This window comes from Rhinoderma darwinii, chromosome 2 (genome assembly GCF_050947455.1).
Source record: "Rhinoderma darwinii isolate aRhiDar2 chromosome 2, aRhiDar2.hap1, whole genome shotgun sequence".
Taxonomy (NCBI): Eukaryota; Metazoa; Chordata; class Amphibia; order Anura; family Rhinodermatidae; genus Rhinoderma; species Rhinoderma darwinii.
The window spans coordinates 159,986,972-160,007,281 of record NC_134688.1 but is presented as its reverse complement, the minus strand read 5'-3'; the positions used below and the strand labels follow the sequence as shown (position 1 = coordinate 160,007,281).

The window sequence follows — 20,310 nt, the reverse complement described above, 5'->3', positions numbered from 1 at the left end:
CTTGCAGGGCCAATTGATATCATGTACCACCTAATATATTTTATCTTGTATATCCCCTATAAACGGTATTGCACAGTTAGCATTTTACACAGTAACATGTCCTCATACAAAGGATATAATCATGGCCCTCGCCAGAGTTTAAAGATTTTTTCTATACTATGCAAAACTTAGTGGGACGTACAGCTATAGTGATCAGCCTTTGCACTGTGGTGGCAGGTGATAGCAGCTTTATATACTGTAATATACTTCTCTGTCTCTACTGTATCTCGGAGAGCCTCTGTCAAGATTGTTGGAGTTAGAACCCGTTTCCTGTGGCTCACATCTAGGCTTTAAATTGTAATTGCATTTCAACTGCTGCTAAAATCAATATTGTCTACAAGAGTTATGAGCAGAAAACCAACTACAGGTAATAGATACTTTATATGTATATACTCAAAAACAAAAAGACAAGTACTTCCTTTAGTTTTTTGATGTGCTTGTGCCAATTGTGTGAATATATTTTACAGGCCTCCAAAGTGTCACTGATTCAGCTGTACAGTCCCGGATTTTATTTGCTGTGCTGCATGTTTCCTCTTCCGTCCTGCCCAACAGCTGGGAGGGCTTTTAGGACTCGGAAACATTCTCTGTATTAAAGCTAGTAATGTCGGACATTACTAGTTTTACCATCCTGTACAGTGAAGAAGTTTATTCTCAAAGTGGGAACAGGGGAGAGATAGAATCATGGCTTTCTGGGCACTGTGTGACTCCATTTAACACTGTGGGTAACACTGGTCTGTCTCCTAATGTGTCTAGTTAATAGGCACTCCGACAAATGTGACTTGGCTAGACTGAGAACATTCCACATTAGAAGTCCCGGAAGTCACTCATATGCATGTTTCAGAAGCTAATGCCATTTTTTCTTGTCTTGCTTATTGTTACTTTAATTATGTTGTAGACACATGGAAACAGATTCTCCACCAGATCAAGAGGAGGTGACTGTGGTACTCAGTAACTTCAACAGCAAGATTATTAAAGTTCACGTAAGTACGCAATGACTTTCTCTTTCCTATACACTACTTATGAGTACAGAGTATTGATAAACAAAGTCTACCTGCATATAGTTGCTCCCAACCCAAGATTACCTGTTGGAATTAAAGTTTTAATACATTAGGCATCAAAAACAGCAGATATCCTTGTTGGCCATAGCAAACAATCAGAGCTTTCATTTATTAAGCTGCTTTTGAAAAATCAAAACTCCACTGTTGCAATGGGCAACAAGACCAGTTGCTCTGATAAGACCATTTTGATAAATGGGACCTATAATATTTTTTCTTCTAAAAAGGGCACTATATGTGCTTTGTGTTATGCCTAGTTCAGGGCATGAGAGGTTGGTGGATCACACAGGAATTTTTTTCTTTGAATCCCTGTGTCATGCACCGACCACTCGGGCCCTTCAGTTTTGCCTGCAGTGTTCCTCTAATCTCTAGTTAGAAAAAAACCAAACTTCAACTCTCCAAAAAGACATGTTATTTCATGAGCAACAATGCAGCAGCTTAAAACGAAGCCAACAAAGTACACAGTGATTGTACATGATGGAGCTCATCAGAGGAATACATTACTTATAGGCGTAATCCCATCCTATAAAGTGATGGCATATTGCCTCGCTATTCTATCACTTTATGTTTATGAGGGTCCGACCTTCGAGACCCCCATAATCCGGAGAATGAGGGGGAAACAGTGCTTATTTAATACTTCGTCCATTTCAATGTTTTTCACTTGCCACCCGCTCTGAAGGGAACTTCAGGACAGCCCCGTTCAAGAGCAGAGAAAACTTAGAAGTGGACACAGTGCTAAATCAGCACTGTGTCCCCTTCAGTGGCGGATTAAGTGTACCATGAGCCCTAGGCTGTTGACACAACTTGGGCCCCCTCCTTCCCACTCACACGCAATTCAACCCCCTAACCTGCTGTCACTGTACCCGTCAGTGTAACTGACCTGACGGATAGAGGTTTTAGCACTTGATGCAGCTGGTCTGTATTCACGATGTAAAGCAACTATCTCAAAAAGTAAAAATCATTTTTAATAAAAAAGTATTTAGAAAGTTGCACCAAACACACTGATGCACTGTTTTATTAAAGAGAAAAAAAATTAATAATAATAATAAAAAAGTTATAACACCTCTCTTTAAAGTGTAACCAAGCTTTTAACATGTCATAGTGATATGTCAGAACTTTTAATCGGTGGGGGGTTCGAGCACTGAGACCCCCACCGATTCCTAAAATGAAGTGGCAGAAGCGCACAATTGAATGCTGCGCCGATTAGTTTCTGATCGGCATACTTAGGAGTGGTGTACGTCCGTTCACCGCTTGCTCGGCTTTCTGAGAAAAGCAGATCAGAAACTAATCGGCACAGCGGTAATCTGAGCGCTTCTGCCACTTTGTTTTAGCAATCCAAAACTTCTGACATTTCACTATGGCATGTAAGAAGTTTTTTAGAAGTTTAGTTACACTTTAAAGGGGTTTTCCCGTGAGGGAAATTTATGACATATCCTGTGGATCCTGTATGTTAGATGCGAGTCCCACCTCTGGGAACTGCACCTATCTCTAGAACCAGGCCCCTAAACCCTGTTCTACCTCTTTCTGCTATCGCTGCCTCTCAGCCACTTCCTGACAGACTTTCTGTAACTCTCAAAGACGTGAATGGCAGTTACGGAAGCAGCGTAGCATGCGAGCTACGCTGTTTCTGTAACTACCATTTAGTTCTATGGGACTTGCGGAAACCGTGTAGCTCAGCTTGCTATGCGGTTTTCATAACTCCCGACCATGAAATCAGAAAGTGGCCGGGAGGCAGCGAGAGCAGAAAGAGGCAGAACAGGGTTTGGGGGGCCCCGTTCTAGAGATAGGTGTGGGCCCCAGAGGTAGGACCCGCATCTATCTGACATTTATGACATATCCTGTGGATATCAAAGAAGTAGTAGGACAACAGCACACGTCTTCAAATCATCAAAGTGGTTTTATTGTCAAGACATCCACAAACAACAGGCAACGTTTCGACCCATAGTGAGTGAGGGGTCTTTGTCAAGCCTAGACAAAGGCTTGACAAAGACCCCTCACTCACTATGGGTCGAAACGTTGCCTGTCGTTTGTGGATGTCTTGACAATAAAACCACTTTGATGATTTGAAGACGTGTGCTGTTGTCCTACTACTTCTTTGAAATCTACATCGTGCCGGAGTGGGTTTGCCTGGCTTGACAGCGTGCACCGCACCATACTCGGGATCAGTGCTGCTTCAAAAATCCTTTTTCTCTTGATATCCTGTGGATATGTCATAAATGTCCCTAATGGGAAAACCCCTTTAAGTAGTCAGACACCCCTCCCCTTGTAGTAAAATAACTACTGAGGGCTGTATTTTGAGATTATATTGCAAGGGGAGGTTAGATTGTCTGACTGACTGCTGAGTGCTTTATATGGGGGTTTGAGTGTCTGACTCTGACGTCCCTGTGGGGGGATATCCCTCCCATAGAGACTTCAGCAGTTAGTCGCTCAGACCCCCCCCCCCCTATAGAGCCCCCAGCAGTCAGTCAGACAACCTCCCCTTGCAATGTATTAGTAACTACTGAGGGCTCTAAGGAAAGGGGGGTCCAACCATATAAGTGACTGCAGAGGACTCTATGAAGGGGATAGTAATCCCCCATTGAGCCCTCAGTATTTATTATACAGCAGGGAGGTTGGGAGTCTGACTGCTGAGTGCTCTATGGGAGGATATTATTATCCCCCCATAGTTCTCTGCAATGAGTTAGATGGACCCCCACTGGCTATATAATTCATCGAATCCCTCCCTAGCGTTGGCCGATCAGTTTAAAGTTGGCTGGGGCAGGAGGTGAGTACCACACTAACCTCACCGCATGACCACCGCCCTGATTTCCTGTTAGTCTCTGGCGGTGTGTGCATCGTCAGAGAGGCGCGTTCTAACTTCTACCACTAGCAGACGTGCCTATTGTGACGCACGTCTGCTAGCCCTATCCCACCCCTGCAAATGCTGTCCTTCCCCCAGGGCCCATTCTAACATTTCTGCTGCCTGAGGCGATAATTGAAATGGCGCCCCCCCCCCCCCAGATTTTGATTGACATCCCCCTGGCTGTTCTACCTCACTAGCAGCCTCCTCCAACTCTTGCAGATGTGCCGTTGCCTTGTACTGGCATGTGCGGTGCAGCCGGACAGAGTACACCTCGCTGCACGGTGCGTGCCCAAGTAGTACAAGGCAATGGCGCATACGAGAAAGTTGGAAGAGACTAGTAGTGATTTATAACAGCCGGGGGATGTAAATCAAGCATGGAAAGGTGAGTTTGGAGGCAGGACTATGTGACTCTTCAGGATAGCAGCACCGCCCCATGACCCTTTAATGAGTAATTAGTATATAGTGTGTACCGTTTTAAAAGTTGATTTTATAGATTTTGCTGCATCTGAAAAAAACATACAGGAGAATGTTTGGTAATATTGTCAGATTATGTATCACCGCATGGTGGCGGTTCAAGGGGTTAAAACTACCCCTGAAAACCATTCCATCTGCCCTGCAATTTTGTTATTATTAATATATCCTATATAATTACAGCTCCAGAACCAAGCTCAAAACATGTATACAGCCCCAGAACCAACCTCAGTATGTATATGTATATGTATATATATATATATATATATATATATATATATACAGAACACAAGAACCAAGCTCAGCACATAAATACAATACCAGAACCAAGCTCAGTACATATATACTCACCAGAACCAAGCTCAGTACATGTATACTCACCAGAACCAATCTCAGCACATGTATACTCACCAGAACCATGCTCAGCACATAAATGTAGCACCAGCACAAATACAGCTCAATTTAGTGCAACCCCTGACGTATAGGTTTGTACGGATAAAACTACAGCTCCCAGCATGGCCCGAACAATGGTAAGGATATGCTGGGAGTTGCTGTTTCCCCAAAAAAATATATCACCTATCATCTGGCTGCAGATCATACAGTGACTACATTAGATTAGAGGGAGAATAAACATTTACATTAAGTGACTCACTGGTGACTTCATTTCAGATTCTAGTTCTTCCTTTTCTGTTTTCTTCTCCATCCAGACCAGACCTCTATGATCACTTCGCCTGGAGACGACACATTTCTGCAGTTTTCTGCTCAGATGTCTTCAGCTTCCCACTTTTCAAACATTTCTGCATCTATAAACAAAGATAAAGTTATCATGGTGCCACACAATACGTCCCTATATATAATAGCCCCATACACTGCGCCTCTAATTATAATAACGCCATAAACGGTGTCCCTGATTATAATAGCACCATACACTGTGTACCACACACACACACGCAGTGCCCCCTGTATATAGTGCCACCATAGAGCCCCCTGTAGATAGTGCCCCATAGAGCCCCCTGTAGATAGTGCCCCCATAGAGCCCCCTGTAGATAGTGCCCCCATAGAGCCCCCTGTAGATAGTGCCCCCATAGAGCCCCCTGTAGATAGTGCCCCCTGTAGATAGTGCCCCACATATATCCCCCTGTAGATAGTGCCCCACATATATCCCCCTGTAGATGGCGCTCCACATATAGCGACCTACATATAGTCCCCCTGTAGATTGTGTCCCACATAAAGTCTCCCCTGCAGATTGTGCCCCACATATAGCCTCCCTCCTCCTGTAGATCATGCCGCCCACACTTTTTAGTTAACAACAAACTTTACACACTTACCGTGATCCCGTTCCCACGCCGTCCTGTGTCAATGCAGGCCTGCTCTCTTCTGATGTTGCATTCGTGCCGATTGCGTCATTGAAAGGCGCTGATTGGCATGGCAGAATGACATGCCCCGTCAATCAGCGCCCTTCAACAACGGAAGCGGTGCGATGACGTCATTGCGTCGCTACTGTCGTTGATTGACAGGGCAGAATGACTTTGCGCGCCTTTCAACAAGTGTAAAGGCGCTGATTGGCGGGACAACTTATTCTGCCCTGCAAATCAGCGTCATTGTAAGGCGCTGAATGGTCGGGCACGTAACGTACCCGGCAATTCAGCGCTTATGCATGTAATTGTACCTGCGTTCTATAGACGCAGGTACAATTAGTGCAGGAGGGGGTGGCGGCAGCTGGTTTCAGTTGCGCCGCTACCCCCTCAGAGGCAGAAGGGCGGACGGTTTGGCCCTCCCCATTAGCAGCAGCCCTATTCCCTCCCAGATCCCCCCCCCTCCTCCCCATTAGCGGCGATAACTGATATGTGATATTTTAAAATAATGTGCGGCCGCCCGAACCGCCCATATTTTGATCCGCCACTGGTCCCCTTCATTCTCAGGATCCGTAATAGTGATGGCAAATTCTAGCGATATGCCATAATTTTATAATATTGTAATAACCCTTTAAAAACATCTGGCGAGCTAAATCTACGTTTTTTTATTTGCCATCTGCCAGTATCTCCCTGATGAAAAGATAAAGTTGAACAGATATAATGGAGACAAACTCAACATTCTGTCTAGTAGATTTCAAGGAATGGCTGGTCCTCACCACAGTTGAAAGCAATAGAGTTGTAAATGCAGATTTCCATCTGTATTTTTAAGATCTATTCATCTACAGTTTTATTTTCATTCTGCACAAGCTGAATTACAGCAACTGAAGCAACCTAGGAATGTTCTGCAAGTTTTAATGTCATTGGATGACCTTCTGGATCCAAAGAAAAAACAAACTGCAATAAAACAGTCAATCATAGGATTTTTTATTTTTTTCATTCTTGTAAAGGTCAATGCAAGTCAAGAAATTGCTTGTGAGTGCTTCAGCATGCTAATAGCAAAGTGGGTTTTAGCAAATTACATTTCCATATAGGAAGCACAGGTTGATGTTTTCACTCTGCTATCCAGGTGCAGAAGAAGCCGGATCAAATACATGCAGATCTCCTGAGCAGCGAGCCAGAAGAGAAGACAGGACTGTGGAATTCAATTATGAGGTATCCATATTTGTCCTTCCTGACAAATGAAACTGATAACCTAAGCTACATATAGTCATGATAGAATTGGGTATTATTAGAAGTTGTACCGTATTCCTATGTTCAAGCAATTTAGGAAAATTCAATTTGAGAATCTTGAACTCTGCAGAAAAACATTACTTATTTTTATGGTGATCGTGCCTTCAGGATCTCATGTTTTATGTTTATTGTTTCTGTTTTATTTGCTTTGTTGTTGTTTTTCCAAGTGTGTCTTTTGCCGATGGAGGTTGATCCTCTAAACCAATGACAGTACAGCCTATTAGTTTGCCACGATCGATTTGACTCCATTGAGTTTTATATAGATATTTATTTTGCTAGTGCGGATAAAAAAGTTTTTTCTTTTTAATAAACAAAAATATGATTAATTTATCAAATACAATGTGGAGGAGCTGCCTAACAATCAGATTTCAGCTCTCATGTTCTCACTTTAAAAAAAAAAAAAAACTGTGACCCGATTGGTTGTTATTGGTCACTACTCCAATTTTCTTGTTATCCCATTAGTTCTGAAAAACCCAATCCAACAAAAGACATGGTGGCAGCTACAAGGCCTGATGTGTCCTCCTAAAACCTCAAGTATCTGAAATGTCAGGCAATATTTTGGCATTTGATTTAAAACTAAATGACCTTGCATGCTTTGCAGCATACACTGTATTGCCAAAAGTATATGAACCCCCCCCCCCCTAATTATCTAGTTCAGGTGTTTCCGAAACTTAAAAATCACCTATCCTCTGTTGCACCACTCTTTACAAAGTTCCAAACTGCGATCAGAGTTTCATGAAATAGGTTTCCATGGTCGAGCTGCTGCATAAAAGCCAATCATCACCATGCCAAGTCTGATGGATGAATTTGGGTTTGTCAGATGTTAGAAGAATGCTACGTACCAGAATGCCTACTGTAAATTCTGGTGGAGGAGGGATAATGGTCTGTGGCCATTCTCCAGGGTTTCTGAATAGGCCCCTTATTTCCAGTGAGGAGTAATGTTAATTATACGGCATACAAAGACATTTTAGACAATTGTATGCTTCCAACTTTGTGACAACAGTTTAGGTAAGGACCTGTCCTGCTCCAGCATGACTGTGCTCCAGTGCACAAAGTGAGTTTCATAAAGATATGGTTTGACAAGTTTGGAGTGGTCTGCACAGATCCTTGACCACAACCCCATCTGACACCTTTGGAATGAATTGGAAAGCTGATTGCGAGTAAGACCATCCAGTATCACGTCCAGTATCACTTACTGACCTCGCAAATGCTTTTTTTTTTATTTTATTTTTTTTATTTTTTTTATGAACGGGCATAAATTCCCACAGACACACTCCAAAATTTGTGGAAAGCCTTCCCAGAAGAGTGGAGGCTGTTGTAACTGAAAAAAATGCCTGTGGCTATGGAATGAGATGTCCAACAATCCCATATAGGTGTGATGATAAGGTGTGCACATACTTTAGTTTGTCTAGGAAGTCTTACTTGGAACTAACCACGAGGAAGCAACATGACTCATTGTCCCCTCGATGTGACTGGTGGTCATGTCTCAAGATTACAGATTTTAGAGGCATCAATGATTGCTTTCCATAGTACTGAAAGCTGTTCCAAATACACAAACCATTCATGGATGAAGCTTTAAAGAGGCTCTGTCACCAGATTTTGCAACCCCTAGCCCCTATTGCAGCAGATCGGCGCTGCAATGTAGATAAGAGTAACGTTTTGTTTTTTTAAAGTTATGACCATTTTTATATTTATGCAAATGAGGCTTTCTAAAGTACAACTGGGCGTGTTTAAAGTTATGTACAAGTGGGCGTGTATTGTGTGTGTACATCTGGGCGTTTTTACTTCTTTTACTAGCTGGGCGTTGTGAATAGAAGTGTATGATGCTGACGAATCGGCATCATCCACTTCTCTTCACAACGCCCAACTTCTGGCAGTGCACAGACACACTGTAAAGGATCTGCCAGGCACAGCTTCGGGGTTAACTTCCATAGGTAATCAGTCTTCACCTGAGTCTATGTCTCTGAGACTGACTCCAGCTTCCACCACTCAGGCTGGCAGGCTTAGGAGTGGGAGAGCCTATCGCAGCCTGGCCAGACTCCGCTAGCTCCCGCCCTCTGGTCTATTTATACCTGCCTTTCCTGTTCCTCCTTGCTTGTAATTCTTCCTGTGTGGTTTCCTGGCCCAGCTACAGCTTCTGACTATTTGATCCTGCTCCATATTGACCCCGGCTTACTGACTACTCTCCTGCTCTGCGTTTGGTACCTCGTACACTCGTGGTTTGACTCGGCTCGTTTACCTCTCTTGTTGCTCACGGTGTTGTCGTGGGCAACTGCCCCATTTCCCTTAGCTTTGTGTACCCTTGTCTGTTTGTCTCGTGCACTTACTGAGCGTAGGGACCGCCGCCCAGTTGTACCCCGCCACCTAGGGCGGGTCGTTGCAAGTTGGCAGGGACAGAGTGGCGGGTAGATTAGGGCTCACTTGTCCTTCTCCCTACCCCTATCATTACACACACAGCGTGTTCTCGAGAGATCACGCTGTGACGTCACTTCCTGACCCAGGTCCTGCATCGTGTCGGACCAGCGAGGACACATCGGCAACAGAGGCTACAGTTGATTCAGCAGCAGCATCAGCGTTTGCTGGTAAGTAGCTACATCGACATACCTGCAAACGCCCATGCTGCTGCAGAATCAAATGTAGCCTCTGGTGCCGATGTGTCCTCGCTCGTCCGACACGATGCAGGACCTGGGGAAGGAAGTGAGTGACGTCACAGCGTGATCTCTCGAGAACACGCTGTGTCTGTGCACTGCCAGAAGCTGGGTGTTAACGAAGGGAAGTGGATGATGCTGATTCATCAGCATCATACACTTCTTGTCACAACGCCCAGCTAGTAAAAGAAGTAAAAACGCCCAGATGTACATACACAATACACGCCCACTTGTACATAACTTTAAACACGCCCAGTTGTACTTTAGAAAGCCTCATTTGCATAAATATAAAAATGCATTTATTTCCTTACAGGATTAGGACTATACCTAGATTTTTTATCGCTTACTACAAACAACTGTTAACCATAGAAATGCATTGAGTAGCTTGAAAAACTCTTCAATATTGCTTCACTCGAGTCGCTAGCGATTTTTCTTTTTTTTAAATTGCTATATTTCTAAGCGATTTTAAAAAGTAGTAGCTACTTTTTTTTTTACTCCAAAGATTAACATGAAAATCACTTGGAGATTGCTTGTTAATGTTCTGATTATTCTATGGAAAAATCTTACTAAAAAAAGTCTGTTTGTAGCCCTGGTCTTAGGCCTTAGGTGGTGCTCTAGGTGGAACTTGTACACAGAGCCGTAATTGTGTATTGTGATGCCTCTGGTAGTCGTGGGAAATTGAGCACCAAAGGAATTGGAATTTTGTTACTTAGCTATAGGTAAATATTAATATGCATTTATTTTAAACATAACAAAAGACTCTGCTTGGATAAGATATGGACTGCCTTCCTTTTCTGTAGTTGTCAAGAAATTTTATTTTTAGGCCAGAAATGTTTTAATTTGTCATCACTGCCGACTTTTCTGACACCTTCAAGTCCCAGATTTACATTCCTTAATTGTCTGATGAACTGCTTCAGTGCTAACCAAATTAATGGACTTCCTTTTATCCAAAGCCTATTATTCTGTGTGCAGACAGGAAAGTGAACCTAGATGGAGCAGTTACTAAGATTATAGTAACTCTCTTATAAAGTATGTATCCGTTATCAAGATGTAATCTTTATCACTGTATTACAAAGAGTAGATTGATTTCATCTGCAAGGGATGTCATCAATTCATAGAATTCAGCTTATTTAAATAGTAGTATGTGTAGCCGTATTCTGTGACTTAATCGGTAAAAAAACATTTTCAACTTAAAATCTTCAACAGAGGTCCTCAACCTTTTGTAGCTCACAAGCCACTATAATCCTTGGTATTTAGATCTGCCACCAGCTGGAGAACCACATACAGAGGAGGGACCTAGAGCGCCATGTGGCTCCTGAGTTACTGGTTAGGGACACTGGACTACAGTCTATCAAGTAATAAATCAATAAATGTGTTAACTATTGCTGCTTCAAACTTCAAAAGAAATATAAAGTTGTTTGACCTGTACATTGCAACCCCCAATGCCAAAAACGCAAAAGGCAAAAGCCCTAACTTAGTAACTGTAATCACAATGTATGTTTTATTAATAAAGCATGCCGCATAGTGCCATTCCATATGCAATCTAGAAGCTATTGTACTCAGTTAAGGCACTTATAGGCTCCTGTAAAATTTTGGGAGGGTTGGGGCCATCAAATCTCTTTAGAATATCTCAAACATAAAATAAAAAATTGTTCAAGCCAGGAGAATAGTATAGCAGATTGTATTTTTGTAGGAAGAATTTTTTTCCAGTGGCACTGGAAATTATTTAAAGGTTAACCAAGCTTTAAGAAAACTTCTGACATGTCCTAGTGACATGTCAGAAGTTTTGATCAGTGGGGTCCGAGTACTGAGTCCCCCACCGATTGCTAAAATGAAGCGGCTGAAGCGCTCAGGTAAGTGCTGAGTTGCTTGGTTTCTGATTGGCTTTTCTCAGAAAGCTGAGGTAACTGTGTACGGACTCAATAGAAAGTCTATGAGCCCGTACACCAACTGCTCAGCTTTCCAAAAAAAGGCAATTAGAAACGAAGCGGCTCACCGCTATTCGTTTTAGCGATCAGTGGGGGTCTCAGTTTTCGGACCCCCACTGATCAAAACTTCTGACATGTCACTATGACGTGTCACAAGTTTTCTGAAAGTTTTGTTACCCTTTAACAAATGCTTTTAGGATGCCATGCTTATAGGTATCTGTGTAACCACCCAGATACATGCTTTACTTTAAAAATTACTTTTGATTACAAATACTGTATATTGTTTGTTTTTGTTTTTTTACTATTTAGTCGCAACCCTTCCCCCTATTATGTTAGGTGTATTTTCATTATGTTGTGGCTGGCCTGACGTATTGTATGGATTACACCTTCTAGGCTTAAAGACAATGCATATTTAAAAGCTCATTGCAAATCCTTCTACACTCCGTCAACTTTTATTTTATTAGCTGACTGCTATGAGGCCATGTCTTTTCATCATGTAATCACAGAGGCATACTGAATCTTTTTTTGTGTGATTGTCCTATCCTTAGACTTTTCTGTGTGTCATTTGGATTAAGAAAGCATTAGTACAAGTGCTCTTGGACATTTCCTATGATTAATTACTTTAACTGAAAAGACTGATCCGTTCTGCTGCCTACAGAAATCCACAACTCGATTTGTGTCTGTAGCTCAGAGATTTGTATTTTCTCCCACAGTGTTCGTTAGCCTTCTCAATAATGATTACTATGCATTATGGAAAATGCTGTGAATACATAGAAACCATCCATCCTTTCACTCTGCAGGCAGAAGCAGTGGTTCCAAATGGTTAATTTACTATTCCTCTATTATGCAAGTGGAGATATTTTTAAGAAAATATGCAATCTCATTAAATGTAATCTTTTTTCTTTTAATGTAGGAATCTGAAAAATTGCATTTTGGCAATCGGCAATATTCGTTGTTTACCATTTAAAATGCTGAAATAATTAAACTAGTGAATGTTAATCTCCCATTTCAGATACAGTTTACAAACAGGCAGACCTTACTTATAGTATTAAATCTGCCATTTGCTTCATCATCCTTCTGTGTCCCATTGTTTAAGTCAAGGGGTTCTTAACCCAGTGCCCATGGATCCCCATAGATATTATTTAGAGGAGGGATCCATAGACAGACATATTCCTTAGCTCCTTTTTCCCTGTTTACCTTCACACTGGCATAAATAAATCTTTAATAAGTTCCCCCTAGTGGCAGCTGCAGATAGCCAGCATTTTATCATGTAACTATGAGATGTGATGGAAGCAGACGATTTTGTAGCAGGCTCTGTAAAAGAAAAATGGAGCTCCAATCCCTATAAAGATAAATTTTGAAAATAAACACAGAATTTTGGAATTTAGGGCCAGTTTACATCAGTGCTGACTTCCGTTTTGGATTTCCGTTCATCTGTTCTGTCAGAAAAATAGATGAGCGAAAAGCATCGCTTCTGTTTGCATCATCATTGATGTCCATGGTGTTTTTTTTTGTTTTGTTTTAGTTGGTTACAATTTCCCCACGTTCCGCTAGGTTTCCGTTTTTTGCCACAGAGCCCTCTGTAGATGCTGCCACAGAGCCCTCTGTACATGCTGCCACAGAGCCCTCTGTAGATGCTGCCACAGAGCCCTCTGTACATGCTGCCACAGAGCCCTCTGTACATGCTGCCACAGAGCCCTCTGTAGATGCTGCCACAGAGCCCTCTGTACATGCTGCCACAGAGCCCTCTGTAGATGCTGCCACAGAGCCCTCTGTACATGCTGCCACAGAGCCCTCTGTACATGCTGCCACAGAGCCCTCTGTACATGCTGCCACAGAGCCCTCTGTACATGCTGCCACAGAGCCCTCTGTACATGCTGCCACAGAGCCCTCTGTACATGCTGCCACAGAGCCCTCTGTACATGCTGCCACAGAGCCCTCTGTACATGCTGCCACAGAGCCCTCTGTACATGCTGCCACAGAGCCCTCTGTACATGCTGCCACAGAGCCCTCTGTACATGCTGCCACAGAGCCCTCTGTACATGCTGCCACAGAGCCCTCTGTACATGCTGCCACAGAGCCCTCTGTACATGCTGCCACAGAGCCCTCTGTACATGCTGCCACAGAGCCCTCTGTACATGCTGCCACAGAGCCCTCTGTACATGCTGCCACAGAGCCCTCTGTACATGCTGCCACAGAGCCCTCTGTACATGCTGCCACAGAGCCCTCTGTACATGCTGCCACAGAGCCCTCTGTACATGCTGCCACAGAGCCCTCTGTACATGCTGCCACAGAGCCCTCTGTACATGCTGCCACAGAGCCCTCTGTACATGCTGCCACAGAGCCCTCTGTACATGCTGCCACAGAGCCCTCTGTACATGCTGCCACAGAGCCCTCTGTACATGCTGCCACAGAGCCCTCTGTACATGCTGCCACAGAGCCCTCTGTACATGCTGCCACAGAGCCCTCTGTACATGCTGCCACAGAGCCCTCTGTACATGCTGCCACAGAGCCCTCTGTACATGCTGCCACAGAGCCCTCTGTACATGCTGCCACAGAGCCCTCTGTACATGCTGCCACAGAGCCCTCTGTACATGCTGCCACAGAGCCCTCTGTACATGCTGCCACAGAGCCCTCTGTACATGCTGCCACAGAGCCCTCTGTACATGCTGCCACAGAGCCCTCTGTACATGCTGCCACAGAGCCCTCTGTACATGCTGCCACAGAGCCCTCTGTACATGCTGCCACAGAGCCCTCTGTACATGCTGCCACAGAGCCCTCTGTACATGCTGCCACAGAGCCCTCTGTACATGCTGCCACAGAGCCCTCTGTACATGCTGCCACAGAGCCCTCTGTACATGCTGCCACAGAGCCCTCTGTACATGCTGCCACAGAGCCCTCTGTACATGCTGCCACAGAGCCCTCTGTACATGCTGCCACAGAGCCCTCTGTACATGCTGCCACAGAGCCCTCTGTACATGCTGCCACAGAGCCCTCTGTACATGCTGCCACAGAGCCCTCTGTACATGCTGCCACAGAGCCCTCTGTACATGCTGCCACAGAGCCCTCTGTACATGCTGCCACAGAGCCCTCTGTACATGCTGCCACAGAGCCCTCTGTACATGCTGCCACAGAGCCCTCTGTACATGCTGCCACAGAGCCCTCTGTACATGCTGCCACAGAGCCCTCTGTACATGCTGCCACAGAGCCCTCTGTACATGCTGCCACAGAGCCCTCTGTACATGCTGCCACAGAGCCCTCTGTACATGCTGCCACAGAGCCCTCTGTACATGCTGCCACAGAGCCCTCTGTACATGCTGCCACAGAGCCCTCTGTACATGCTGCCACAGAGCCCTCTGTACATGCTGCCACAGAGCCCTCTGTACATGCTGCCACAGAGCCCTCTGTACATGCTGCCACAGAGCCCTCTGTACATGCTGCCACAGAGCCCTCTGTACATGCTGCCACAGAGCCCTCTGTACATGCTGCCACAGAGCCCTCTGTACATGCTGCCACAGAGCCCTCTGTACATGCTGCCACAGAGCCCTCTGTACATGCTGCCACAGAGCCCTCTGTACATGCTGCCACAGAGCCCTCTGTACATGCTGCCACAGAGCCCTCTGTACATGCTGCCACAGAGCCCTCTGTACATGCTGCCACAGAGCCCTCTGTACATGCTGCCACAGAGCCCTCTGTACATGCTGCCACAGAGCCCTCTGTACATGCTGCCACAGAGCCCTCTGTACATGCTGCCACAGAGCCCTCTGTACATGCTGCCACAGAGCCCTCTGTACATGCTGCCACAGAGCCCTCTGTACATGCTGCCACAGAGCCCTCTGTACATGCTGCCACAGAGCCCTCTGTACATGCTGCCACAGAGCCCTCTGTACATGCTGCCACAGAGCCCTCTGTACATGCTGCCACAGAGCCCTCTGTACATGCTGCCACAGAGCCCTCTGTACATGCTGCCACAGAGCCCTCTGTACATGCTGCCACAGAGCCCTCTGTACATGCTGCCACAGAGCCCTCTGTACATGCTGCCACAGAGCCCTCTGTACATGCTGCCACAGAGCCCTCTGTACATGCTGCCACACAGCCCTCTGTACATGCTGCCACACAGCCCTCTGTACATGCTGCCACACAGCCCTCTGTACATGCTGCCACACAGCCCTCTGTACATGCTGCCACACAGCCCTCTGTACATGCTGCCACACAGCCCTCTGTACATGCTGCCACACAGCCCTCTGTACATGCTGCCACACAGCCCTCTGTACATGCTGCCACACAGCCCTCTGTACATGCTGCCACACAGCCCTCTGTACATGCTGCCACACAGCCCTCTGTACATGCTGCCACACAGCCCTCTGTACATGCTGCCACACAGCCCTCTGTACATGCTGCCACACAGCCCTGTGTACATGCTGCCACACAGCCCTCTGTACATGCTGCCACACAGCCCTCTGTACATGCTGCCACACAGCCCTCTGTACATGCTGCCACACAGCCCTCTGTACATGCTGCCACACAGCCCTCTGTACATGCTGCCACACAGCCCTCTGTACATGCTGCCACACAGCCCTCTGTACATGCTGCCACACAGCCCTCTGTAGATGCTGCCACACAGCCCTCCGTAGATGCTGCCACACAGCCCTCCGTAGATGCTGCCACACAGCCCTCCGTAGATGCTGCCACACAGCCCTCCGTAGATGCTGCCACACAGCCCTCCGTACATGCTGCCACACAGCCACCCGTACATGCTGCCACACAGCCACCCGTACATGCTGCCACACAGCCACCCGTAGATGCTGCCACACAGCCACCCGTAGATGCTGCCACACAGCCACCCGTAGATGCTGCCACACAGCCACCCGTAGATGCTGCCACACAGCCACCCGTAGATGCTGCCACACAGCCACCCGTAGATGCCACATATGGACAGCGATGTCTGGGAATTCCACAGAGCCTGTACTAGCGCTCTGCCCGGGACTCCGCTCTGGGGAAGACCCTGACAACACTGTCCATGTATGGACAGCGATGTCAGGGAATTCCACAGCATCTCTGAGCAGAGCCAATACTAGTGGCTCAGTGTCCCGCGGGCCGCAGATGACCACCTCAGGGGCCGCATTTGGGCCGCGTGCTTGAGACCCCTGATATAATGTAAGGTAATGTGAAGTTATTGAGTAGTATAATGGAAACCGGTGGCAACCTGCAAATAATATTTGCTTAGCAGAGTCAATAAGCAGATGCGTGGTCGTTCAAATATGAGGTCAGGACTAGTGGAGTTCATGCAACATAAGACAGGTACAGGTCAGGACAGGGAGCGATCCGAAGTCAGGAAACAGACTAGGTCAAATTCAAAATAGCAGACAACACACACCTGAATGCACAGGATCTAAAAACTTTGTTGCTCAGGAAAGATGTGGCAGTTCTGAGCAGGTTTAAATAATCAGCAGTGATTAGCCACAGCCTGAGCACCAACCAGCTGACATAGGCCTGTCCCTTTTAGGCTTCATTCACATCTGCGTCTGGACTCCTTATCCGTTTGTTTCAGTTTGGATTCCGTTCACAGGTTCCCCTAACGGAAAGGTCCGACGGAACCTACGAACGGAATCCAAACTGAAACAAACGGATAAGGGCCTGTTCACATCACCGTTCGCTTTCCGTTCCGGGGTTCCGTCGGATGTTTCCATTGGGTGAACCCCGCAACGGAAAGTGAAAGTGAAACCACAGCTTCCGTTTCAGTCACCATTGATATCAATGGTGACGGAAACATCGCTAATGGTTTCCGTTCGTCACCATTCCGGCAGGTTTCCGGTTTCCCGACGGAATCAATAGCGGAGTCGACTGGGCTATTGATTTCATCTGTAGACCGGAAACCTGCCGGAATGGTGACGAACGGAAACCATTAGCGATGTTTCCGTCACAATTGATATCAATGGTGAATCAAACGGAAGCTGTGGTTTGAGTTTCACTTTCCGTTGCGGGGTTCATCCGACGGAACCCCGGAACGGAAAGCGAACGGTGATGTGAACAGGCCCTACCATAGCTTTCCATTTGCATTACCATTGATTTCAATGGTAATGCATCTGTTGCAAATGGTTTCTGTTTATCACCGTTCTGTAAGGTTTCCGTTGTTTTGACAATCAAAAGCACTATTGATTCCGTCAAAACAACGGAAGTCTCACAGAACGGTGACAAACAAAAACCATTTGCATGAATGTATAGTCGTTTTGAGGCTGGGTTCACACACACTATTTACGGATGTAATTCGGGCGTTTTAGCCCCGAATTACGTCCGAAAATGCGGCTCAAAAGCATCGGCAAACATCTGCCCATTTGAATGGGCTTTACGATGTTCTGTGCCGACGGACATTTTTTTTACGCGCCGCTGTCAAAAGTCGGCGCGTAATAAAGACGCCCACGTCAAAGAAGTGCCGGTCACTTCTTCAGACGTAAATGGAGCTGTTTTACATGGACTCCATGGAAAACCAGCTCCAATTATGTCCGTAAAGGACGCAGCAAAAGACGCCTGCACATGCCATTACGGCTGAAATTACATACCATAATTTCAGCCGTAACGGACGCTGCCGTGTGAACATACCCTTACAGGCTTCTGTTAAAACCTGCCACAGGCAGGGCTTAATAGAGGTAGAATGAAGGCAGTCCTGGGGGCTTTCATTAGGCTTTCATTAGGCCCCTCGACTGTCATGACAAACATCGGCACCCCACGATCGCATTGTGGGGGTGCCGATAAGCTGTCAGAGGGGCTTTCCCCCTCTTTTTAACGGCTTAGATGCTGCAGTCGCGATTGACCGCAGCATTTGAGGGGTTAAATAGCCAGGAACATTAAGATTGCTGTTCCTGGCCATTAGTCTTAGTGTCAGCCGTAAGATACAGCTGACACCCGCAGCGTATGGAGCGCGCTCAGCCTGTGAGCCCACTCTGTGCTTCTCCCCCACATCAGGACATAATAGCATGTTGTGGTTAAGGATTTAGAGCTAAAATAACCTGAATACCTTACCCAAACAGGAAATTACGAGCTATGTGTGTATCTGCAGCTAGCTAATAATGTCCTGTGATTATAGCAGCCTCAGCACTGAATTAAGCAGTGTGTAGGGGTGTACTAACCTAAGAGGGGGAAGTGTGGCAAGTGTAATGGGATTTACCAGGCTTGTAGAAACAGTGACCGTGCTCGGGTTGCAGCTTCACTGTATATGCAACAAGGCAGATAGTGATCAACAACTTCCAGTATTGGGAAGAAAGAGAGGTCTGCAGCACAAACCCCTGAGCCTTCAAGGGAAAAGCTTCACAAACAATGTATATGAGGATCTAAGAGCACTGTAAAGTTTGAATTTTTTACTGAAGGTACTCTTCAAATAGCGGTGGTCCATCATTAGCTGACCCAATGCATGCACTATCACTATTATTTTTTATATTGTATTCCGGTTTAGTTTAGCATTTGGGGATTACTTAGTAGTGTGTGCAATTCCAACAAGCATTTCATTAGTGAGGAGAACATGTGGTGTTCTATCTTAGAACAATTTCTGTTGTTGTGACAATGCCTAAGAAGTTGTTAAAACCAACCATACAAACTTAACTACTTATTTCGTTATCTTAGGCAAGATTTTAAAAAAATCTTTTGTTTTCTGTTCAGTTTTACGGGAGCAACAAATACAGAATCAAAGGAAAAGAAATTAGATGTTCTAAATATCTTCTCTGTTGCATCTGGACATCTATATGAACGCTTCCTAAGGTAAGGATGCAATTTAATGAAAAAAATATTTAAAAATCATATATATTTTTGTTACTAGTATGAAAATGATTTAACAGTTAGTTTTTAAATTGTTTAAGTTTTCATAAATAGTTATTTATATTGATTAATATAGCTTTCGTTATTATTAGTCATTAGCTTAAAATAATATTTTATTTACCTTAGTGCTCAATCCTCAATGTAACTGGTTTTGCTGCAGATATTCTATTGATATTCAGTGTGCCAAAGAATTTTAGATTGGGGTATATTTATTTATTAATATTGTTGTTGAACAAGTTCTGGCCCTATGCAAATAATATGCTACTCGTTGGAATACCCCCTTAAAGAACAGGTCTCCTGCAACCACGATCTGTTTTAATTGAAAAATCATTAGGCCCGCCCCCCCCAAAAAAAAGTATCGATTTTTCAAATTGAGGTTATTAAAAAAACACCCTCTATCTGTCCAAATTTCCTGGTAAAGATCCAGGCATGGCCAGCGTCTTCCCAAAACCCCCACAGCAGCATAACGCTCATATTAATGCCGTAGATAGCGCTCTCTTATCCGGAAGCGCAAGATCTTGCAATATCCAGCAACATCTCGCAGTCTGACGATGTATGCTGCCGTGACAGTTTGTGTAAATACACTGGGCATGCCAGGGTCCTCCTTCCAGGAAGTTTGGATCAAATTTTTGCTGGTAGTCGGGTCATTTGCATATTGGGCACTTTTACAGATCTTTTTTATTTTTTATTATGACTTCTATTTAGAAAAATTCTTATTTTTTTTGGGGGGGGCTATATGATTTTTCAATTAAATAAAGTACTATATCACTAGTGATAGATACTCTAACTCTAGTGTGCAGTGAAGACACATTGATACATATGCCCCACTGTATTATACAGTAGCATTAATCATATTGTTTTACAGTAATACCA

General features: G+C 45.0%; 1 protein-coding gene across 1 annotated transcript in view; it reads left to right on the top strand.

Annotated features, from left to right (window-relative positions):
- The window catches only part of UGGT2 (UDP-glucose glycoprotein glucosyltransferase 2), a 382,432-nt gene that overhangs the window by 291,031 nt on the left and 71,091 nt on the right, over window positions 1–20,310 (top strand). Inside the window, exons 30-32 of the mRNA XM_075852393.1 lie at window positions 935–1,019; window positions 6,889–6,974; window positions 19,282–19,380. Coding sequence (XP_075708508.1) covers window positions 935–1,019; window positions 6,889–6,974; window positions 19,282–19,380 — 270 coding nt within the window. The remainder of the gene's footprint in view (window positions 1–934; window positions 1,020–6,888; window positions 6,975–19,281; window positions 19,381–20,310) is intronic.